At 38.6% G+C, this 20029-nt stretch overlaps 2 protein-coding genes across 3 annotated transcripts; both read right to left on the reverse strand.

Moving 5' to 3' along the window:
• Positions 1–119: 119 nt before the first annotated feature.
• Positions 120–14824, reverse strand: wbp1lb (WW domain binding protein 1-like b). Its single transcript, XM_032562977.1, has 4 exons — positions 14356–14824; positions 6356–6458; positions 4844–5005; positions 120–3395 (listed from the first exon to the last, which is right to left on the reverse strand). Exons 1-4 carry the CDS (start codon positions 14440–14442, stop codon positions 2593–2595), a joined length of 1155 nt encoding a protein of 384 aa, XP_032418868.1. The 5' UTR covers positions 14443–14824; the 3' UTR covers positions 120–2592.
• A 529-nt stretch (positions 14825–15353) lies between these two features.
• LOC116720010 (zinc finger protein OZF-like) lies at positions 15354–19229 on the reverse strand. 2 transcript variants are annotated; one of them, XM_032562975.1, is made up of 2 exons: positions 18965–19229; positions 15354–17930 (listed from the first exon to the last, which is right to left on the reverse strand). In XM_032562975.1, exons 1-2 carry the CDS (start codon positions 19005–19007, stop codon positions 16630–16632), a joined length of 1344 nt encoding a protein of 447 aa, XP_032418866.1. In that variant the 5' UTR covers positions 19008–19229; the 3' UTR covers positions 15354–16629. The 2 variants fall into 2 exon arrangements, with proteins under 2 accessions (XP_032418866.1, XP_032418867.1); XM_032562976.1 differs by having other exon boundaries at positions 18970–19070.
• Between the last annotated feature and the right edge of the window lie 800 nt (positions 19230–20029).

The raw sequence follows: 20029 nt of genomic DNA on the forward strand, positions 1-20029 counted from the left end.
ATCGTCAGTAAGTGATGGGGTAAAGATTTGCTATAGTTTCTCTATATTTATCATTCCTCCACACTAAACTTCCATGGCTGATGCCAAACCAAGATGACAGGAAGTCACCCAGACAACACTGTTTGTAAATTTTGTATATTTATTGAACATACATTCATCTTAGTTGCTGAAATAAATGGCTTATGATCAGAACATTCACAGAATATGTGCAAAACACACACTTAAGTCAGAAAACCATCTTTGGCTACACTGCCCTGATCTCTGAACAAATACTTATTGTTAGTCCAACGTACCTTTCACACAACCTCGCAATGCAGGGAGATTTTCTAGAAGAACCCAATGTTAGCCTTAATAATAAAATCTGTCCATGAAAATAAAGCTAAAGATTTTTAGAAAACATTATAAAGCAACTATATGGTTCTCCAACTCGCTACAGGTGATTGTACACAATTTGCAAATATAAAGTGGTTTTAGGATTTTCTCTCTATTACACTTAAATGAATAGGCAGATATGAAAATAGCTCTTTTTAATAAGACAAAAGTACACAATACTTCTTCATCTGTAGCTCACAACATACGCTAATATGTAAAGCACTTAAAAGTGTGTCCACGTCGCGACGCATAAAGGTCAATCAGCTTACTGGTAATACAAGAAGGTTTTGCATTGCACTGTAACCCCATGCTGAAGAATGTGGGGGAAATAACCTCCTGCAAGGTGCTTTCAGTATACATATACATATATATATATACCAAAATAAATTTGTCTGACCAATTGTTAAAATGTCTGTGCTTCGCAGAGATTGGACTTTGTGTTTTGATGCAGTTGTAGGAAGGAAAGTCTTACAAAACATATTACAATTTATTGTGGTCTCTATGGAGATGGGCAGTTGAACAAAATAATGAACTGAATCCTTGGTGAAACAACTCTGTTTGCGAAGGTTTCAACAAATATTAGCAACATCGTCAATAATAGGACTTAGAGGACGAAAGGTGTGGAATGTCATTGTCGTGGAACTACAGAAACAACCCTGGAACCTTTCACATTACAACCATAAATTTGTGTGAATTTCACTGGAATTTTGTGATTGTGAAGTGGGCGGAAAATAATAAGTTTTACAAATAAAAATCTGGACTCACAATCACAAGAAGTTCTGCTTACAGCGGCAGATGGTGCTCTGAGGTGACCAAAATGAAACCTACTGGGCATCATGCTGAGGGGATGCTTTTGTCCAGTAAGAAATTAAAGTCCAGACCTAAATCCAAAGTTTTTTGTAAAGTGAAAAAAAAAGAAATTCCAGGGTGTGAATACTTTCGAGTGGATTTTATATAAGGAGAACCCACACAACCAGGTTTTAATTGGTTTATCCAGCCCTATTTTAACATACATAAAAGTTCAGATCGTTTTCTTCTATTTCATCTCTTTACTGCAGAGTGCAAATGCAAAACATAAAAAAAAAACTAACAGACTAGGACATAATTTTTGTTCTAAATAATAATGTTACTGACAAATTTAATGACATCAGACTAGAAGTTGCACCATAGATTCAACACCAAATATTAAGAATAGTTCTCGATGTTTCTAACGAGGGATTCATTTTTTGTTTAAGAGCTGCCAGGGTTGGTAATCTGTTGAAGTGACTTACAAAAGTAATCTTGAGGTTTGCTTGTTGTCATTTCAGTTTTAATCTCTCTGAAGCTCGACATTCTTGATATGAGTACCTGCTTTTTCAGGGTTCGTCAGTTTCACTAAAGCTTATTGTTCCTCGAACTTTCACACCGAGTTCTGTTAGGCACCAACTACATACATTCAGCTAAGTTAGGCTGAAATGATCACATTCCAAGTAAATGTTACATTTCCTACTGTACTAACACACACACACACCTATCCATTTAAACATGTTGGAATGGAAACTAATCACAAACCATGCAAGACTAAATTAAGTAAAAACTCAGCCTTAAAATGGTGGGGTTTGTTTTACTTTGCAAAATATTTTCACTTTTAGAGAAACTGTGCAAAACTGGAAGTGTTCACGCTTTATCTATTTTTTTTTCTTCTAAACACAGACACTACCGTATCGCTTGTAAGGCTGATAGAGCAACACCAACAGAAGGCAGAGTGGTTTACAGTTGCTGAAAAAGCACTTTAGAAGCACGACTACTGGGACGCCGTGCAGTCTGCTCCTGTCGTGGAAGTTGCAGTATCCTTATGAACGCACCAGTTCATTCAAGGTTTTTCCCGCTGTGTATGTTACACCACCATGTAATGTGCTGCAGCTCTACAGATTTCCTGCAACTGAAGAGTTCCTGTCCTCATCTTCCCACTGAAATCATTGCCAAGTCAGTGCTTTGGGTTGAAGGAGAAGGATGACTGCAGAGAGGAGAGCTCTCGCTTGCTGCAGGCTGTTGAAGGGGCTTGCACTGCCCCTACACAACCCATGTTACACTGGTTAAGGCCACTGGGACTAGTACGGGGAAGAGCAAGGTGTCTCCACCTTTGCATTCGAATCATTTTGCTGCTCCCTCATCTGGTTATTTTAAGACGGGCTCATTTCGTAAAGCAATCCGAAGGTGCCGTTGACACCTCTTAGCGTTTCATCCCTGCGGATCCGGGCTGTGAGCCGGGCCGTCCTGTTCGCTGATGGTGTGGAGGAGAAGGCACGCGGGGGGACCGAGTGAGCCGCCGCCTGCATTCGGAGACGTCAGCGGGGGCCCTCGCCCGGCCCTCCTCTCCGGCCCGCCCAGCGCCTGCTCCTCCTCTAAACTCAGGGAGGCTCGATGACCGCAACTGTCACAGAAGTCACCCGCATCCTCTTCCTCGTTACCGTCATCCACGCCGCGCCCCAGTAGACTCTCCTGCTCCTGGCCCGTCCCGCCAGCTCCACCACAACCGCCGCCTCCGCGTGTGCCGCACACACACACCTCGATCCCAGAGTCCCCGGTGAATCGCCGCCTCCTCCCGTTGGGGAGGCGCTCTTTATCCTCACTATAACCCTCTGACAGCGACAGGTCCTTGAGCAGGGGATCCTTGCAGGAGTCATCCTCACTTCCACTTTTTTTCTCCTGGCTGCCCAGCATCTCCACATTCAGCCCATCTGATAGAAGAATAATGCTGGAGTCTTGGGCCGTTTGATGGGGTTTATTGTCGGGCTTCGGCCTAAAGTCAAAGGAAGGAGGCTGCGCTTCCTCTGTTGCAGGTCTACTGCAGAGACTGTCAGAGACCGGGGGCGCAGGAGAAGACTGGGTGGATGGACAGTGTCCCGCCTGCTGCTCAGGAGCCATGGCAACAGAAGCCACTGAGGAGGAGTTTAAGTTTAGGGCGGTGTAAGGAGGTGGAGGGGTCGGAGGTCGGTTGACAACCTCTTCATAGTCAGGAAGGAGATAGTTTGGTAAAAACCCTAGAAAGAAAAATAGATGAAACTCAGCTTTGAGATTCAAAACAGATGTTTTACATTTAAAAAAACCCTATACAGCCTGGACAATCACCAACATTAAATCAGACCAAAAGTTTGTTTTTGGACAATTTTTGGTTTGTTTAGATTCCGATCTTAATTCAGAAGCTTACATCCACTCCCTCAGTGTTTGCCTACAAACTTTACGATTTGAGTCAAGCCTTTTAGGTTTCCTCCTCCAGCTTCTTACACAAGCATGCTGGAAATTCTGGCCCATTCCTCCTGACAGAACTGGTGTAACTGGGTCAAGTTTGCAGGTCGCCTCGCTCCCTCACACCTTTCAGCCAGAGTCCAAATTTTTCCATGCGAATCAGATCAGGGCCAAGTGACGCACCAACAGAGAGTCTTTCTTACCTAAAGCAAACTAATCTGACATTAAGCTTAGGGTCATTGTTCATTTGGAATAATGTTTGGGCCGAAGCTTTGACATTCTGGCTGATGTCTTGAGATGTTGCTTCAACATTTCAACATAACCTTATTTTATTGTAATGCCATCTATTTTGTGAAGATCATCAACAATTCAATTTCAGATTCAGACCACAGGACATCCTGTCCAAATATTAAGGCATTGTTCCTGAGAGCATTTCCAAATTTTAATCTGGCCTTTCATGTTAATTTCAAAGTAATGGCTTCTTTCCTTCTGAGCGGCCTTTCAGCTCACGTTGGCATTATTTCACTGTGGTACTACTCACACTGTCAAAGCAGCTTCAGTTTTTGCTTTAGTTTTAGGGGTTTGCATCAACACATCCAGAGACACACAAGCCCTCTCCTTCCTGAACATTTAGTGTGATGACTTCACATTTCTACATTTCTATTATTCTTCCATCAGCCTAATAAAAGTGTGTTGCAAAAAATATATAATTCTGGTAATGTCTGCCACAATATTAGGCAGAGAAATAAATGGCTATGCATCTTTTTATACGATGTATAAAAACATCTGTCTAACCTTGACTAAACATTTCTCCTTAAGGCCTCACAGAGCTTTCCAGATCATTATTCAAGCCCTCTCACAGTATCAGGAGGTGTAAAGTGACCGAGTCATTTCTGGATTTTCTTTCCTGTGCTGAAACACAGTGGGAGCAGGTTTTGCAACGTTGGCAAGAGACCAAGAAAGCAATGCTCGGCGTTTCCTGAAGGCCGAGACATGCAAACAAGTAAGGTCCTGATGCTGCAGGACCCCCAGGATGGATCTCAGTGCAAACATTATATCTCAGCCAAGCTCCCACTTTGACTTAGAAGACTTTTTTTTCTGGTAACCAAATGAGAAAAACATGCCCAAGCTGATTTTCTTTTAAGTCAGTGGTGAAGCTACACCCCACCATGGTTAGATTTCTATACTAATCCCCATATCTGCAGGTTTCACCAATGCAAAATTCAAAGACTTGCATACTTACGGAAGTAAAAGGGAACGGAGGGGTAGTTGTGTGCTTCACGGTAGGCGATGAGGTTGATCTCGTGCTGCCGTTGTTGCTGCTGCATTCGGTGTTTTGTGCGCCGATGGTGGCAAATGCAGCAGAAGCACAAAATAAAGATGATTGCCCACACCAACCAAAACCCTAAGATGGAAAAAGAAACATTTACTTTAGACATCCTAATTTCATGGTTTTGCTTCTTATTTCAAAAATAAAACAGGAAGCAATTAAAATATGCTTCTGTGCATCCAAATAATTTATTAAGAGAAGCAATTCACCTAATACCTAACATAATGGTTCAAAGCATTCCCATGTAAGAAATTATTTCATTTGATGGCACAGGTTCAATTTGACTCTAAATACATACATTCATAATTATCTGAACAGAACAAGCTCTTATTAAAGAAAATCTATTTCACATTTCTTGCACTGACTCACATTTTCAAAATTATTCTGTTATTCGTGCAAATAATTATAATGTGCTTTTAGTAATGCCCTCTCAGCTACTCTAGACTTAAGCTTAAACTGCAGCAGGAAGCAGGAGAGAACTTTGTTTACTATGTGTGGGAAATTAACAGATCTCTGTTGTGTCGTCACAGACAAATGTGAGGAATTTAATTTCAAGGACGAACAAACAAGAAGGCGGACACAAACAAAAACACACAGAAAACATTAAATTCAGGCTCCAAGACGATGAATCTCTGCATCAAATTATTGAATAACCTTTTCAGTTACATTTCATACTGCTCTCCTACCAACAAACTAAGAGAAATTTATAGATTAGATAATCTGACAATCAACAGTCTCTAAAGTGCTGCTTTTGATCCATGATACATTTGTTTTGTTTGCAGAAATCCAAAACAAGTGAAACATGAACCTTTAGTTTGAGATCGAAAGGACAATTAATCTCAGAACCAAAAGTCTGGCTTAAAACTTTAATCTAAGAGGCCACAGAAACTGAAAAAGCCCTTTTATAAGTAAGAAGCTGCATTAATTTGTGGGTTCTGTCAGCACCTTAAAAACCAAAATGATCAATGACAAATAACTTAAAGGACAAATATCCAATTATAGATTAGATCCTTTAAATTGGGCTTAATCTATAATTATTAAGAGATAGAACCATTAGTTATCCGATTTCTGTGATAATAAGAGAAAAAATAACTTTTCTGCTGTACTTCAACTCACGTCTGAATGAATGTTTTAAAGTGACATCAATGAAGTGCACCTTAGTGTTAGGAAGAGACAAAACCTCACACTTCAGGCAATGTAACCGTCTCCTGTTTTGCCTGAGGTTTCCTCATAGTTTTTAAACTTTAATTTGTAAAAAATACATGTATTTCTATTATTTTAGGCTGATCTTTAAAGACTAGGCCAAAGGGGAAAATAGTGATCAGTTACACAACACAAACAATACAAGTTGCAGTTTTAGTGAAGTTAGAAATAAAGGGATACAATGTGATTGTAAAGACGAAAAGGAAGAAGGTGGAAACGTACACCAGAGCTCATAGTAGTAACTGCAACACTGGGACTCTCCGCAGCAGTGTCCATACTCGCAGAAGTAGCTCTGGTTGTTGACGCCATCACAATGGATCAAGCTCTGCAACACAAGGACAGCAGAACATTGTGAAGGAATGTTTTTGCATAAAATAAGTCATCTTGTCTAGCCGTATCATTTCAGGCCGTGGGTAAAAATGAAAGAGCAGCACAATACGGATTCCTTTAAATTTCTTCATTTTCTGGTATTCATCCCTCCATCGTCTACAGCCACTTATCCATGCAGAACGTCCTGCAGAGCCTGCTTCCAATGTGCTTGGAGGAGGACAAAGACCAGGTGAGGTGAAGACTGCAGCAACAGTGTGAGTAATGAGAAACTACATTTATTAACAGACTCACACATTTTTCACCACTATTCTGCAGTTTCAAGGTATAAGGATTGATGATTTACACTTCGGGGGAAAAAATTATTTGAAAACTAAAACTGCACTACATACTGAATTAAAATTGTCATTGCAATTTCAATGCTTGCAGCATTGTAATAGGAGAGGACTACTTGGCATTTTAATTTTACATCACAACCCACTCTTCCCAGTAATGAGGTATTCATAAATGTTGAAACTTCTCAGGTTTGAATCGACCCAGCCTTACAGAAGTGGCAAATAACCAAACTAGAACTATTTGTTCATAGAAATAATTTCTTTTTTTTTTTAAAGCTACCAGGAATTATTTCTTCTTAGTTATTTAAGAGCTTTGCAGAGTGTTGCTGCATCCTTATAAATAATGTGGCAATAAAAGACCCTGAACATAAACTAAATTATCCAATCCAAGCAAATCCCTGCGCCAGTAGTAATTAAAATCCCTCCACGCATTCCTGAAATATTACATCCAGCAGAAAGGGATGGACGTGCGGTCACACTGACCTAGACCTTTGACCAGAGAAATCTAATCTGTTGATCCTCGAGTCGCAGAGAAACCGGACAAATCAGAATAAATTCCCTCGAGGCGTTCAACAGATATTCCTTTCATGGGAGGAAAAGGTTTGGAAAGGAGTCTGACAAGAATAAAGTTCTGCTCCATGAGTCATTAGGGGTAAACACTGCTATGTTTTAAGTGCTAATAAAGACACTGGCAGAAGTTTTCCTTGAGCAAAAACCCACAGTGCTGATTGTGTTTAGTCATCAGTTACCATTACCTCCAATGTCTAAGTCATAGTTTTCCAAGTTCACTCATTAGAAAAGTAACAATCAACTACATACGACTCTGGAAAAATTAAGAGCCCACTGCACTGAATCCCACTGAAACCTTCATGGTTATTCCACCAAATATTGATTTCTACATTAGTATTGTTGTTTCTAAATCAATACGAACTTGTTTTCTTTGCATTATTTGAGGTCTGAAAGAGCTGCATGTTTTCATTATTTTGACCATTTCTCATTTTCTGCAAATAAATACAAAATTTTGGCTTGGAATTTCAGAGACATGTTGTCAGTAGTTCATAGAATAAAAGAATAATCTTCATTTTACAAGTTGATCATTTTAAGTGGTCTCTTATTTTCTTTTTCAGAGCTGTAATGACTTATAATGTGATTTACTTTTAGCTTTTAGTCGTTTTCTTTGACTTGTTTACATAAATGTGTTGCTAACATCAAGTCATAACAAACTACTGATGTACTTAGTGAGTTTCTGCTGCATAAGCCAGGTTAACAGGAAACAGAAAAAGTATTGATTATGTTGGTCACAATGATTCACCACAGTCACTTGATCTGAAATTTATATATTTAAGAACAAATGAAGTTCAGCATTTCACTAAAAGATAAACTGTATTACTAGGCTATTAGTTCAATTGCAAAAATGCCATTACAGCTGTTATTTCCGATTAGCAACAACATAGGACAAACTGTATCTATTCTATTGTTATTTCTGAGAAATCAGCGTCGTGAATGTTTCATTATTAAGAAGGTGCAGGTTGTTTTGGCTTTTTTCTGCTCTCTGGTGCTTTTGCAGGTTTGTTCGTTTTGATCTTGACTTTTCCCAAATGTGACATCTTCCACAGGACATTTTGAACTTAGCCATGCAACAATTCACACCTGTCCTGGGGGTGTTGTCCCCCTGCTTTAACATACGGGCACAACATGCATTTGGGATATTGCTGTTTAATACTGAAGATACAATATTTGACTTCCACAGTCTGTTTCCACAGCCTGTTTACCATCAACATATTGTCACTTTTTGTGAGTTTGAGTGGTCAAGCCACTAAAATGAGGTGTGGCCGTCACAGGCAGTGAAAGTCAATCCAGCAGGGTCAATCATTTAAATCTAGAGTAGAAATGCATAAAAATTAATACATTTCATAAGACAATATTTCGAAAACAACAGCAATTCTATACATTTTAAACATCTAATTTAGTGTAATGGTTTTCGGGTCACTTGTATTGTTTAATGTAAGCAAGCAGTCTAATGAGGTTTATGTGATTCAATGTTTCTGGGCATTATTTCAGTTTGATCAGTGAACAAAATGTGTCATCATTAATATGAGCCAACAAGCCCACATGGAGATCAGAAGCACAGTTAATGAACATAGAGTGTAACAAATCGATCTATACAGTCTTCAGAAAATTGGAACATGTTATTTATCTTCACAATTAATTCATACCTGCTAAAATACATAAAGTGATGCAATGCTTCAGTACGTGGGTTTGAATTGGTTTGTTTAGGAGCATGAAACAGAAGAAGGCTGAGAGAAAATAGTAAGACGTAGAGATGGAATTAGGATGCAAATCAGTAAAGTATATAGAGATACTGCTGAATGCTGCAACTATTAAATAAAGTTGGACCAATTATGATGGCAAATGTAGATTACATATTATATTTCTTAAAGTAAATCTTCAGAAAATAGCCACAAAATTCTGACAGCCACATCTCCAACTCAAACCTTGAATTTAGAGTTAATAATAATGACTAGAACCCAATAAATGTATTGGCTTTACTCACATTTCAGTATGTAAAAAACAAAAAAACAATGCTACCATGTACTGCCTGATAGGCCACATGTATCACTGAACTTAAAAGCTTACCCTTCATTATTGTTATTGCAATCTTTTGTGTCTTGATAAAATATCAAAACTGTTGCTTGACATTTTTCCTAGTGCAAATCAAGTGGAACTGTTACATCACAGCCAGCACAAAAGCCCTCAGTATGTTGCCCACAATGCAAATACACAATGTAAACCTAAAACATCAACGCGTGATCCATTTTGAGGTCATTTCCAACAGAAATCCTCTAAACTTTTGACTCCCCTCCATCAGCCTGCTGTATGTTTTCACTGTCAACACAGCGAACCTGCAGCCTGGTCAAAAGTTAACCAAACAGAACCTGTTACTGATACCCATCAAACCTGTGAAAAGCTAGGAAGTCAAAGAAAACAAGATGGATTAGAAGAGAGGATGCCAAAAAAGCAGTACAGATAATTAAAGAAAGCAATATGCGCTGATGGGCTTTTCTGAGAAAACTTCTTGGACTTTGCCAAGACTTATCTTAATCGTTAGCAACCAAAGGTTAAATATAAAGATAAGTTTTAGTTTCTATAGATTACCATTGTAAGTCCTTGACTTAGAGGCATGACGATTCCAGATCCAGACAATCCCTCTTTCACCTAACGGCTTGTTCTCCCCACTGAGGAAAAGTCAAAAAGCTCTTAAGCATACCCCCTCTCTTTCTGCTTACCTTCCACTGCCTTCTTCGACTCTACCCACCGAAACACTCGCACACGCCCACCCCACTCCAACACAACCCAAACAGCCAACAAGGATTGCTTTACGGAAATTTCCAGGCAGCGGCTGAGAACAGGCTCCTGGCTGCACCGCTCCATCATAATAAGGTAGTGAGAGGAGTGTGTCGAGTGTAAGACGCATAGAGCGAAACGATGGACGCATCTAGGCACAAAGGAGGAACACGGGAATAGCAGAAGTTGTACAAGACGCACTGGATGAGAACAAAATCTAACTGCTGACTCTAAAGCAGCAGCCTGGTTTTAAACCATCAGATGTTTCGACTTTATCAACATGGCCTTCTAAAAAAACAAACCAGTCTGTGAAAAGATTTAGAGATCACATGACGTTCTGTTCTTCTGTTGCAATAATATCTGTTGTTCTCCTGACTTAGTTGGCATCGTATGCTTCTCAGACTGAGGCTCGTTTTGCCTAAAAGAGTCTGGTTTGGTTAGTTGGTTTAAAGCGCCGATCTGAATACTAAAAAATCCTATTAAAATTAGGAAAAAGCATTCAAATAAAACCTGTGTAATTTTTTTTTAAAACAATTTATAAGTTCCTTCTTTAGTTTGGACCAAAAAGGCAGACCTTCTGTTGCCGGACCTTTGCAGCACATATTAAAAAAAGATTTGTAAAACTAAGCTTTTTTTAATCCAGCAAAGAGGACTAAAGAAATGCATCAAACTTCATTTTCAGCTTGATTCTTGCTGACCAAAAGACTCGCCTGAAGGTACATCATTTGCCATCACAACTCCCTTCAATGTGGAAGTTGATACAAAGTGAAAAGGACCCAGAGATTTTCTGTATCAATAATTATCTTTCCATTAAAGTTTTTTAATCTGAAGTAGCGCATTAGAAAAGGTTGATAGTTATGGCAACATTTGAATTAACTTCCTGAATTTCACAAATAAATTATGTTCCACACTCGTTTGAGGTTTGCTTGAGCAAGCGTTTTGGCACCGCAGATGGTTGCCACGGGAGATTAAAGCATCAAAGCAACACTTCATGAGATAATCAAATTTTAACATGATATAAATTTATAAAAAGTCAAATTTACATCATACACCCCCATTTAAACACTTGTTTAGCTTCCTTTTAAACCAGAAACATGGCTTCTTTTGTAATTAAAAATACTTCAAAAACTTTTATCTTAAAATTTAATATTGAATGCTTGCTATGACTGTCAACTAGTCTTGCTGTAGTTAACACTGTTTCCTGATGGTGCAGATGTGTTGAAGTTTCATACAGAAAACAGATCCTAAACTCAACAAAGACGGACTGAATTTCACTTACGACACTTCTATTTTTATTTTTCATTTCATAAAGCTTCTCCTTTATATTACATTCAATCAAAAAAAAAAAAAAGCTTTTTAAATGAAAACTCCCTCTTTGCCATTGTCTGTGTCAGTACGGCGTTTCACAATTAAGAGAACGCAGCAAGCTTAAAAAAAGTGACCACAACCTTATGGTTGGTATCTCTCTAGTTATCTTTAATGATTTTTATAGATCCTCTCCAACATGAAGTCAAATAAACATCTATGAGAATAAAAATAAAGGTGACAAATGGTCCACTTAAAAACTGGCAGAATAACACCAGGTCAAACTTCAACTCAGGAGCTTTTGAAACCTGTTTTATGAGGAACCTTTAAAAAAAAAAAAAAAGTTGTTTTAAAAAAGCAGCAAACTTTCTTAGACTTTGAAAGTCTTTCAAAAACCCAGAAGAAGTGCTGATCAACGTCATCTAAAAAAATTACATAAGAGCAGAATTTTGTACCGCCTTTAAGTGAGATGCAGACAAAAAGTATAAAAGATCAACTTTAAAAAAAAAAGAACAAAATAACATTGAGAACAGTCTGTACGGATCAGATTCTCCTGCATACCCAAACTGTCCACCTCTCTCATTCTTTACAAACAGATTAAGACACAGATTTGGTTACCATCCCTGAAAATCTTTGCAGCAGAACATCAACCTTAATGAAAAGCTGCTGAGAACCTAAAAGATGTCTTTGTGACCATGCGATACTGCGTCTGGAGAGAGGTGTCTGCAGTTCTTTGTTAAGCCAGACTTCACAGCCAAAACTGATCCACTTTCATGCAAGACTATAAGGCAATCAGCCGACGCTCACGGGCCCCTCAATGAACAATTATTTCTTAATCCGATTAACTGTGAAAGAAAGAGACCTTATTATCATCGTCAAGGTCACTAAGAGAAAGCTCAGATGATGCAATGGATTTGTAGCTGCACTTGAAACCAAAAAACACATCTAAACAAGATGCTCAGGATGAAAGTTGCATGTTAAATTTCCTCTCACATTGTTTATGTTTGTATCTATTGTTTGATTTTAAAACGACATATTAACTGGAAGTTGTAGCTATGTCTGAATGACGGCGCTGTAACTCCATACCGGTTGTGCATGACAGCGTCGACCACACAGTGATCTCATTGCTTCAAACTTCCAAATACTCAACTTCTCATTTCAGAAAATGGAATCAAACTTAGGGGAAATTTGATTCCCCGACTACATGTAATTAAAAATACTTCAAAATGCGTTTAAAAAATACATTTAAAAAAAGTCTGATTAAAATTACTTTGTGTCCGAGTACACAAAGTGATGATGACACTGATCTAACAAATTCTTGGGACAATCTCTGTTAAGGTTTGTAGGTTTTGTTGGATGGACCATTGTGTTTTATTAAAATGAACAATGGCTGGAAACAGTCATTAAAAACAACAGGCAGAAAAACAGCAGGAAAAACAGGTGGCATCATGAAAGGAAAGAAGCCAGTGGAGAACGATGCTCACCCTCTTATGGTCAGCTAAGAAAGGTTGGTGGCATCAACTAACTAAGCTTTTCTTTGGTTACCTAGCAACAACAATTTCAGGTTTTGCCACTGTGTCTCATAACTGTTTTAAAATAAAAAAAAACTACTGACCCTAGTCAAAGTAGAAAATGAGTACAACAGTTCAGGCATGTAACATCAACAGCGTAAAAGACTGCAGATGCTTTGAAAACAATTTGATATCTGATTTGGTACGACATATGGAGGTGGTGCAATGCGGATTTGTATTTGGGTGAAAAGATCGGGGCATTCAGACTGACATGACAAAGTCAGATATGGGTTGCATTTGCCTAATGTGTGAATGTAGCCCAAGCCTGACTTGTGGTTGAAGTCTTGGTCAGACAAAGCCAATTTTGATTTATTTGAAGAAGAACAGTAACAGCTTAAAATGCTTGCAGCCAAAAAATACAATTTAATCAACAAATTGATTAGCCAGTGCAAGGTCTAGACTATTATCAATTTAAAAGTTTTTTTAGTCTCAATTATAGAACATGTAATTCAGGAGTTTGATTACAAATGCAAGCAAAATGATATTTGTGTTTCAAAGGAGGACAATCACTTGTGATCTTTAATGCTGAAACAACAAACATGACCTACTGGTGGAATAAAGGGGCTGTTACAGTGAGTTTAGACTAATATTATCAATACAAAACAAAAAAATCTATTGAACAGCTCCAGGTTTCACAACAATCTCCGTTTTGATTTTAATTTTCTATTCGTGTGTGATTATGCTGTCACATCTCTTCACAAGTCTGAATTTAAAGCCATAGCATCACCAGAATGTTGGCTTTTGAAACACTTTATCCTAATTTTCAACCAACAAACATTATGTGGTTATTTGAATTTTCTAACAGTGCTTTTTTAAATTAAACTGTTTAGATAAACACCTCAATCTACTTTGCAAACATAAAGAAAATGCGAATCAGTCTGGAATCGTTTAAAGACAGAAAAATGCAACCAGACTGCTGTTAAAAGATGATGCAGCTTGGAAGTAAACGACAACAGATGTTGTTGGCACCCAATTTTCCACCAATAATACCACCAACTGTGTTATGCTCACTTGTAGAGTTGTTGTTTCTAAAACTTGGCTCTACTAAAATATCAACCCCCACCCCCAACTACAAATATAAGAAAGGCCGCGACAGCTTCTTAGCTTTAGCCTCGCTAGCTGTGGAAGCTAACAGCTAGCAGGCATGCTAACATCTCAGTTCGTGTAGCACTGCTTATGCGGGTCAAACAACTCTCTGTAGTTAGCATCTAAACCGAGCAGCTAAAACAAACGACTCAGTATTTAACATGATGTAGTAAGCTTATGAATAGAAAGTGTGCCGACCCGTTTGGGGTTTTAGCCAACAGTTCTGGTTAAGAACCTTGCCTTCCAACCTTACCCCCTCTGGTGCGGACTCCGTGGGGCTGACGGAGCCGACAGCATGCAAAAACAACCCCATCTTTAGAGCCCAACATACGCCTCTCATTCCTCCAAGAACCGGCCGCGGGAGGTAAACGTCTACTGTCCACAAACAGCGTCCCCTGACTGTGTCTTCAACTTATGTATCGGCTCGAGTTGCGCTCAGAGGCCGCCGTATGCGCCGCCTCCTCTGGGACATGGCAACCAGAATCCGGGCCGGAGCAACTGGTTGCTTTCGGTGCGCCGCTGCCCGATACCGCTGTTACACAAGACATCCCCTTCCCGAGGCAGACACTCTGCTTCGGTCATTTGGGTGTGGCGTGGTCACTAGTGATGTGCAAATCCTGAACGAATTGTTTAAAACTGAATAACTTAGTGAGTGTTTGGTAACTCTAAGCATCTTCTATGTAACTCATCCCGTCAGTGAAACGAACCAGCCCATTCTGACGCTGTTGTGTCCTTCAGGAAGAATTAATGAAAAGCATAAAGTGGATATAAACACTTTGGAAGGTGGCCTCGGAATTTTTGGAAATAAAAGATTTGACCCTGGTTCCAAACTTGACGTGGTCTTAAAGGGCCAGCATTGTGTATTTTCTAGGCACATGGTGCCATTTTATATAGTCAAGTAGCCTTAAGTTGTTATAAAAAAAAATAAGGCCTTGAAATTGGGCCTCTATGTCTTTAAAAATGCCTGCTCTTTCCGAAACTCCACCTTTTAACAACAATCTATTAAACCTTTAACAACGTTTTTACCAGTTCTGCACTGAGAAGTAGCTTGTACAATGAGCTCAGCTAGCAGTTTCACCATGTGTTTGCTAACTGCTGCTAGCTAGTCTGAAGGAGCTGAGTGGGGACATTACAGAGGAGGCGTGCTATGTGAGGCAGAAGCTTGGAAGCTTCTGTGGTGTATTCTGTCAGTGTCTTCAAGGGGTTGGTGAGGTGATGGTTCAGGAATAAGGCTCTTCAGGCTGGACTTTAGTTGAAAAAGGCGAAGATTTTATTACAAACTTACAGCCTAAGTCAACACAACCAAATTACAAGGAAATCGGCCCAAGGTAGTGCTGGAGACAGCGGGGGACCTAGAGTGGGTTGGAGGCACACTGTTATTGGATCCCCAAGTACCATCCCAGATGATTAACATAACACAGCACTGGACCATTCCTGAACAGTAGTTGGTGCTATGTAGCACAAAGACGTTCTACTTTACCACATCATGGGTTGTCTTAATTAGTGTTGACATTAGTGTAATGTGATGTTAATTTACCATCACATTACACAATTACCAGATTTTCTTTTGTTACAGGACAGATCTCCAGACCGTATTAAAAAATACTGGCCAGAAAAGTTGACATGAATGTCCAATAAGGAACCAAATAAATGTATGCAGGGAAGGTGAATCTGGATAAATTCCCACATGAAAAAAGAAGAGCATAGTGGGAGACAGCAACTTCCAAAGAACCTACATTTACGCCCTCAACATTTCTCTCCAGAGAACATTGTGTCATTTATACGAGCAAAAGTGACAAAGGCTAATAGGTGATCATTACCTTTGCAAGCTAAAAATAAATACCATGCTGAGTCAGGCAGAACTGGAAGCTCTTTGAAATGCTAATGGAGCTACACTGTCACCGGTACTGAATATGAAATCAACGATCCAACCGACCCCAAACAGTTGTTAGAAGTACTTACAGGATCACACAGTCTGACAAGAGGTATGTATCATTCATCGTTTCATTTATGATGCTGAAGGTGGCAACAACAGCGAAACACAAGCTCCTATAGCCAACTCTGTCCTCTTCATCTGTTTGTTTCTCGTCATTTTCATTACCTCTTGTGATTTCTGCACTCCAATGGATTTTAACGTGCTCTGGTTCAAATTAAAAAGGCTTAATGAAGTTTGTCATCGCTGGTTTGGCTGGACGGAGCTAGTGCAGTTGGACCTATAGATGGCATTTACCCAAAATGCATTGCAGCGTGAACAACATAGTGACTTTCGTGTGACAATAGTTTCTTAAAATTTCTAAAAACTAAACAACCTGCAGTATCGTTACAGTATTACTGTATTGTTTTTGTATCTAAAATAAATATTTCTCAAATAAAGTCTATTACAACTAATCGTTTAAGAAATAAAATACAAAAATGTACCTCTAGATAATACTGAAACCACAGAGAGAAAACTCTTGACTTTAATGACAACTATGTTGTCATTAATGTTTAACATCTAACTGGTGCCGTGCAGTTTGAGTATTCATAGCTAAGCATTTTTTCCTTTTGTATGGATTCTCATGTGTGTGTTTAAATTAGATTTTTGGTTAAATCTTTGTCCACAGAGATCACAACAGAAAGGTTTCTGTCCAGTGTGGATTCTCATGTGCGTGTTTAAATGTGATTTTCGGCTAAATTTTTGTCCACAGACATCACAATAGAAAGGTTTCTGTCCTGTGTGACTTCTCGTGTGTGTGATTAAATTTGATTTTGCGGCAAAATTTTGTCCACATATATCACAACAGAACGGTTTCTGTCCTGTGTGGATCCTCATGTGTATATTTAAATTTGATTTCTCACCAAATTTGTGTCCACATAAATCACAACCAAAAGGTTTTTCTCCATTGTGGTTTCTCATGTGTCTGCTTAAATGTGATTTTTGGCTAAATCTTTGTCCACAAAAGTCACAACAAAAAGGTTTCTGTCCAGTGTGGTTTCTCATGTGCCTGATTAAATGTGATTTTTGGCTAAATTTTTGTTCACAAAAATCACAGCAGAAAGGTTTCTGTCCTGTGTGGTTTCTCATGTGTCTGTTTAAAGTAGATTTTTGGTTAAATCTTTGTCCACAGAGATCACAACAAAAAGGTTTCTGCCCTGTATGGATTCTCTCATGCGTGTTTAAAGTGTATTTACCAGAAAATGTTTTACCACAGTATTCACAGCTCAACTTCACTCCTGTCTGGATCTTACTTTTTGAGTCCACATTTTTCTTCTCTGTAAAACATTTATTACCCACAGTGGTTGAAGATCCTATTTCTGAATGTGCCATATCTGTCTGAAGAGAGCAAGAGTGAACAAATTGTTCAGGAAACTCAGAAGAGTTAAAAGGTTTGTTAATGTTCCCATCTGATTCTGGAGCTCTTCTCTCCTGCCAGTCATTGTGCAAGTTCTCAGTTTTCAGACCAGAATCTAACTCAGAAGTAAACTCGTTTACATCATCATCCTCAGTATCTTCAGTCTTTAAGAAAATAGAACCATCTCCACAGTTTTCTATTTTGATGGATTCTTCCTCATCGATTTCTTTTGGAAGATCTCTGTCTTTAATTTCGTCTTTATAAAGATTCCGTGAGAGAAGAATGGACTGTTTATCACCCTCATTCTTTATCGGAGTAGCAGAGACTGGAAACCTGATGGCATCAATATCCTCCTCCCCCTTAAGCTGCTCTGCCCCCAGACTGATGCAGATTTCTTCCTGCTCCTCCTTTATCTGCTGGGGTTTTGGGTCATGCAGCTCAGCAACAGATCTGTGGTCTTCAGGAGCTTCTTTAACCATCAGCATCTGCTTAACATCTGTAGCAAACATGGAAACACATTATGCATATTAGAAAGTATTTGGGCTGTAGCTTGGACTGAACTACTTTAATAAAGATATATTTAGATTATTTGGTTAAATTTAATTAAAACATTTTCTTATCCTTTATATTGCAGGAAGGTTTCTGTCTATTTATGTGAACATCTTTTCACCCATTCTCAACAACCACACGATGAAACCATTTCTGCCTCTTTTTGTCTCGATAACTCCTGTATAGAATTGCTATCAGTGGCACAAAATATATTTTTAAACTAGTTTCTATGTGGAAAAGACAGGTTTTAAAAAGGAGAAAATGAGTAAAAACCAACCTTAAAACCAAAAATCTAATTACAGACCCATTGTGAATCTTCCATTTATTTTAGGAAATTTAGTATCAAACGTCACTTTGCATGAACATATTGATGTAATTCTGATATATTTTGTGATGATTTATAGCCTGTTAAAATGAACACACATTGTTTAATTCCTGGTTCAATAAACTGGTCCTGATTAGACAGTAGTCTAATCAGGACAGTCAGACTGAGAGACAAACATCTGCCTCAGTCTGATGCTCCTACCAGTTCATCTATAATCTGAGCAGATTCTGCTTTGTCATTCATCTACACATAACAGCAATACAACAAAATTCTACACATTTTTGTTTTGGTAGATTGACTGATTTCAAGTCAACAAAACTACAAGACCATGTCTGGATATGTGGCTTGGTCCTTTTCCTGAATTTCAAACGGAGCCGATGTGTTTAAAAGCCTTTTTAAAATATAAAAATCATAATTATTTTTTTTTTTGTGCAGCAGCATAAACAAAAAATAACGCTAAACTAGCCGAAAGAGATTTTAAACCCCGCGGTGTCTCAGAGCACACTTTAACCGGTTTCCAAACCCTCTTACCACTCACAATATGGCGGACGTCGCTCGTCTAAAATGTCTACTGGCTAAATTTGAGCTTTAAGCAACTGATCCATTAGTCGTCTTAACATGTTCCTCAACTGCAACTGTCATGAAAACATACAAACCTAATCCGTCTAGCAGAACCTTGTGGTTAAAACCAGCCTCCATGATGTGTCGCAGGTTATTTTCTTTGTCCCTTTTTAGCTTCTTCAGAAATGTCTCCGACAGCAGCTCACCACCACCATTTGAGCTGCTGCTGCCTCCCCGTCTTTGTTGTTACCTCCTCTTATGATGCTCTTTTAGCAATTACTGAGTGGATAAAGTTCAGTTTTCATCCAAACTCAGAGAAGCACGCTGTTCTTCCTCAAATTCATACACGGTCTTCTTCTTCTTTAGTTTTTAACCGGAGCTTGCACCCATCAATGTCGCACTACTGCCATCTATTGGATTTTACTACTTATCGCCTTTCCTCAAATTCTCCAGTACTGTATTTTTCCAAAACAGAAAAATCTTTCCGTTCATTACTATTTATTGGAACAATATGGAGCTCCATACAACAACAAAATTTTAAAATGTCTAATCTGTATTAAAACCTATTTCCACAATCAATAATCTTCTTTGACCCTCATATTTTCTGTAACTAATAAAAACGTGTTCTATAATTTCTACACCAATAAACCAGTAAGACGTTCCCCATTCAAAAAACTATGACCAGTTTTATTGTATTTAGAATTATCTCCTCTCTCCTGTTTATTCCTCTAATTATTATAACATCAACTGTATTTTGTGGTCTATACAGCAAATGGTTTCTATTTATTTTATTATCGCACCTATTTTCCATAACTTCTTATTTTCTTTCCAAACAATGCTTTTGCCTTTGATTTTAGATAATTTTATTGGCATATCAATAACTCCTTTAGTAACCACCTCCTTATCCAACTTATCTGCTCTTTTGTTACCTAAAATACCCTAGTATATGAAAACAATCACACTTCTTCACCTCCTCCCTGAGCTCCTACTCTGCAGAAATGCACCTTTCTCAGTCAAAAACAACCAATCAGAGTCAGGAGGAGTCAAGTCAAGTTCGTGTATGTGGTGCTAAATGTGCTAATGGCAGAAAAATAACTTACCAGTCCAGGAAAACTGTTTATCCACCGCTATCATTAGGTATGCTAACTAGCCTGAGCAGT

The sequence above is a fragment of the Xiphophorus hellerii genome, chromosome 5 (genome assembly GCF_003331165.1).
Source record: "Xiphophorus hellerii strain 12219 chromosome 5, Xiphophorus_hellerii-4.1, whole genome shotgun sequence".
Classification (NCBI taxonomy): Eukaryota; Metazoa; Chordata; class Actinopteri; order Cyprinodontiformes; family Poeciliidae; genus Xiphophorus; species Xiphophorus hellerii.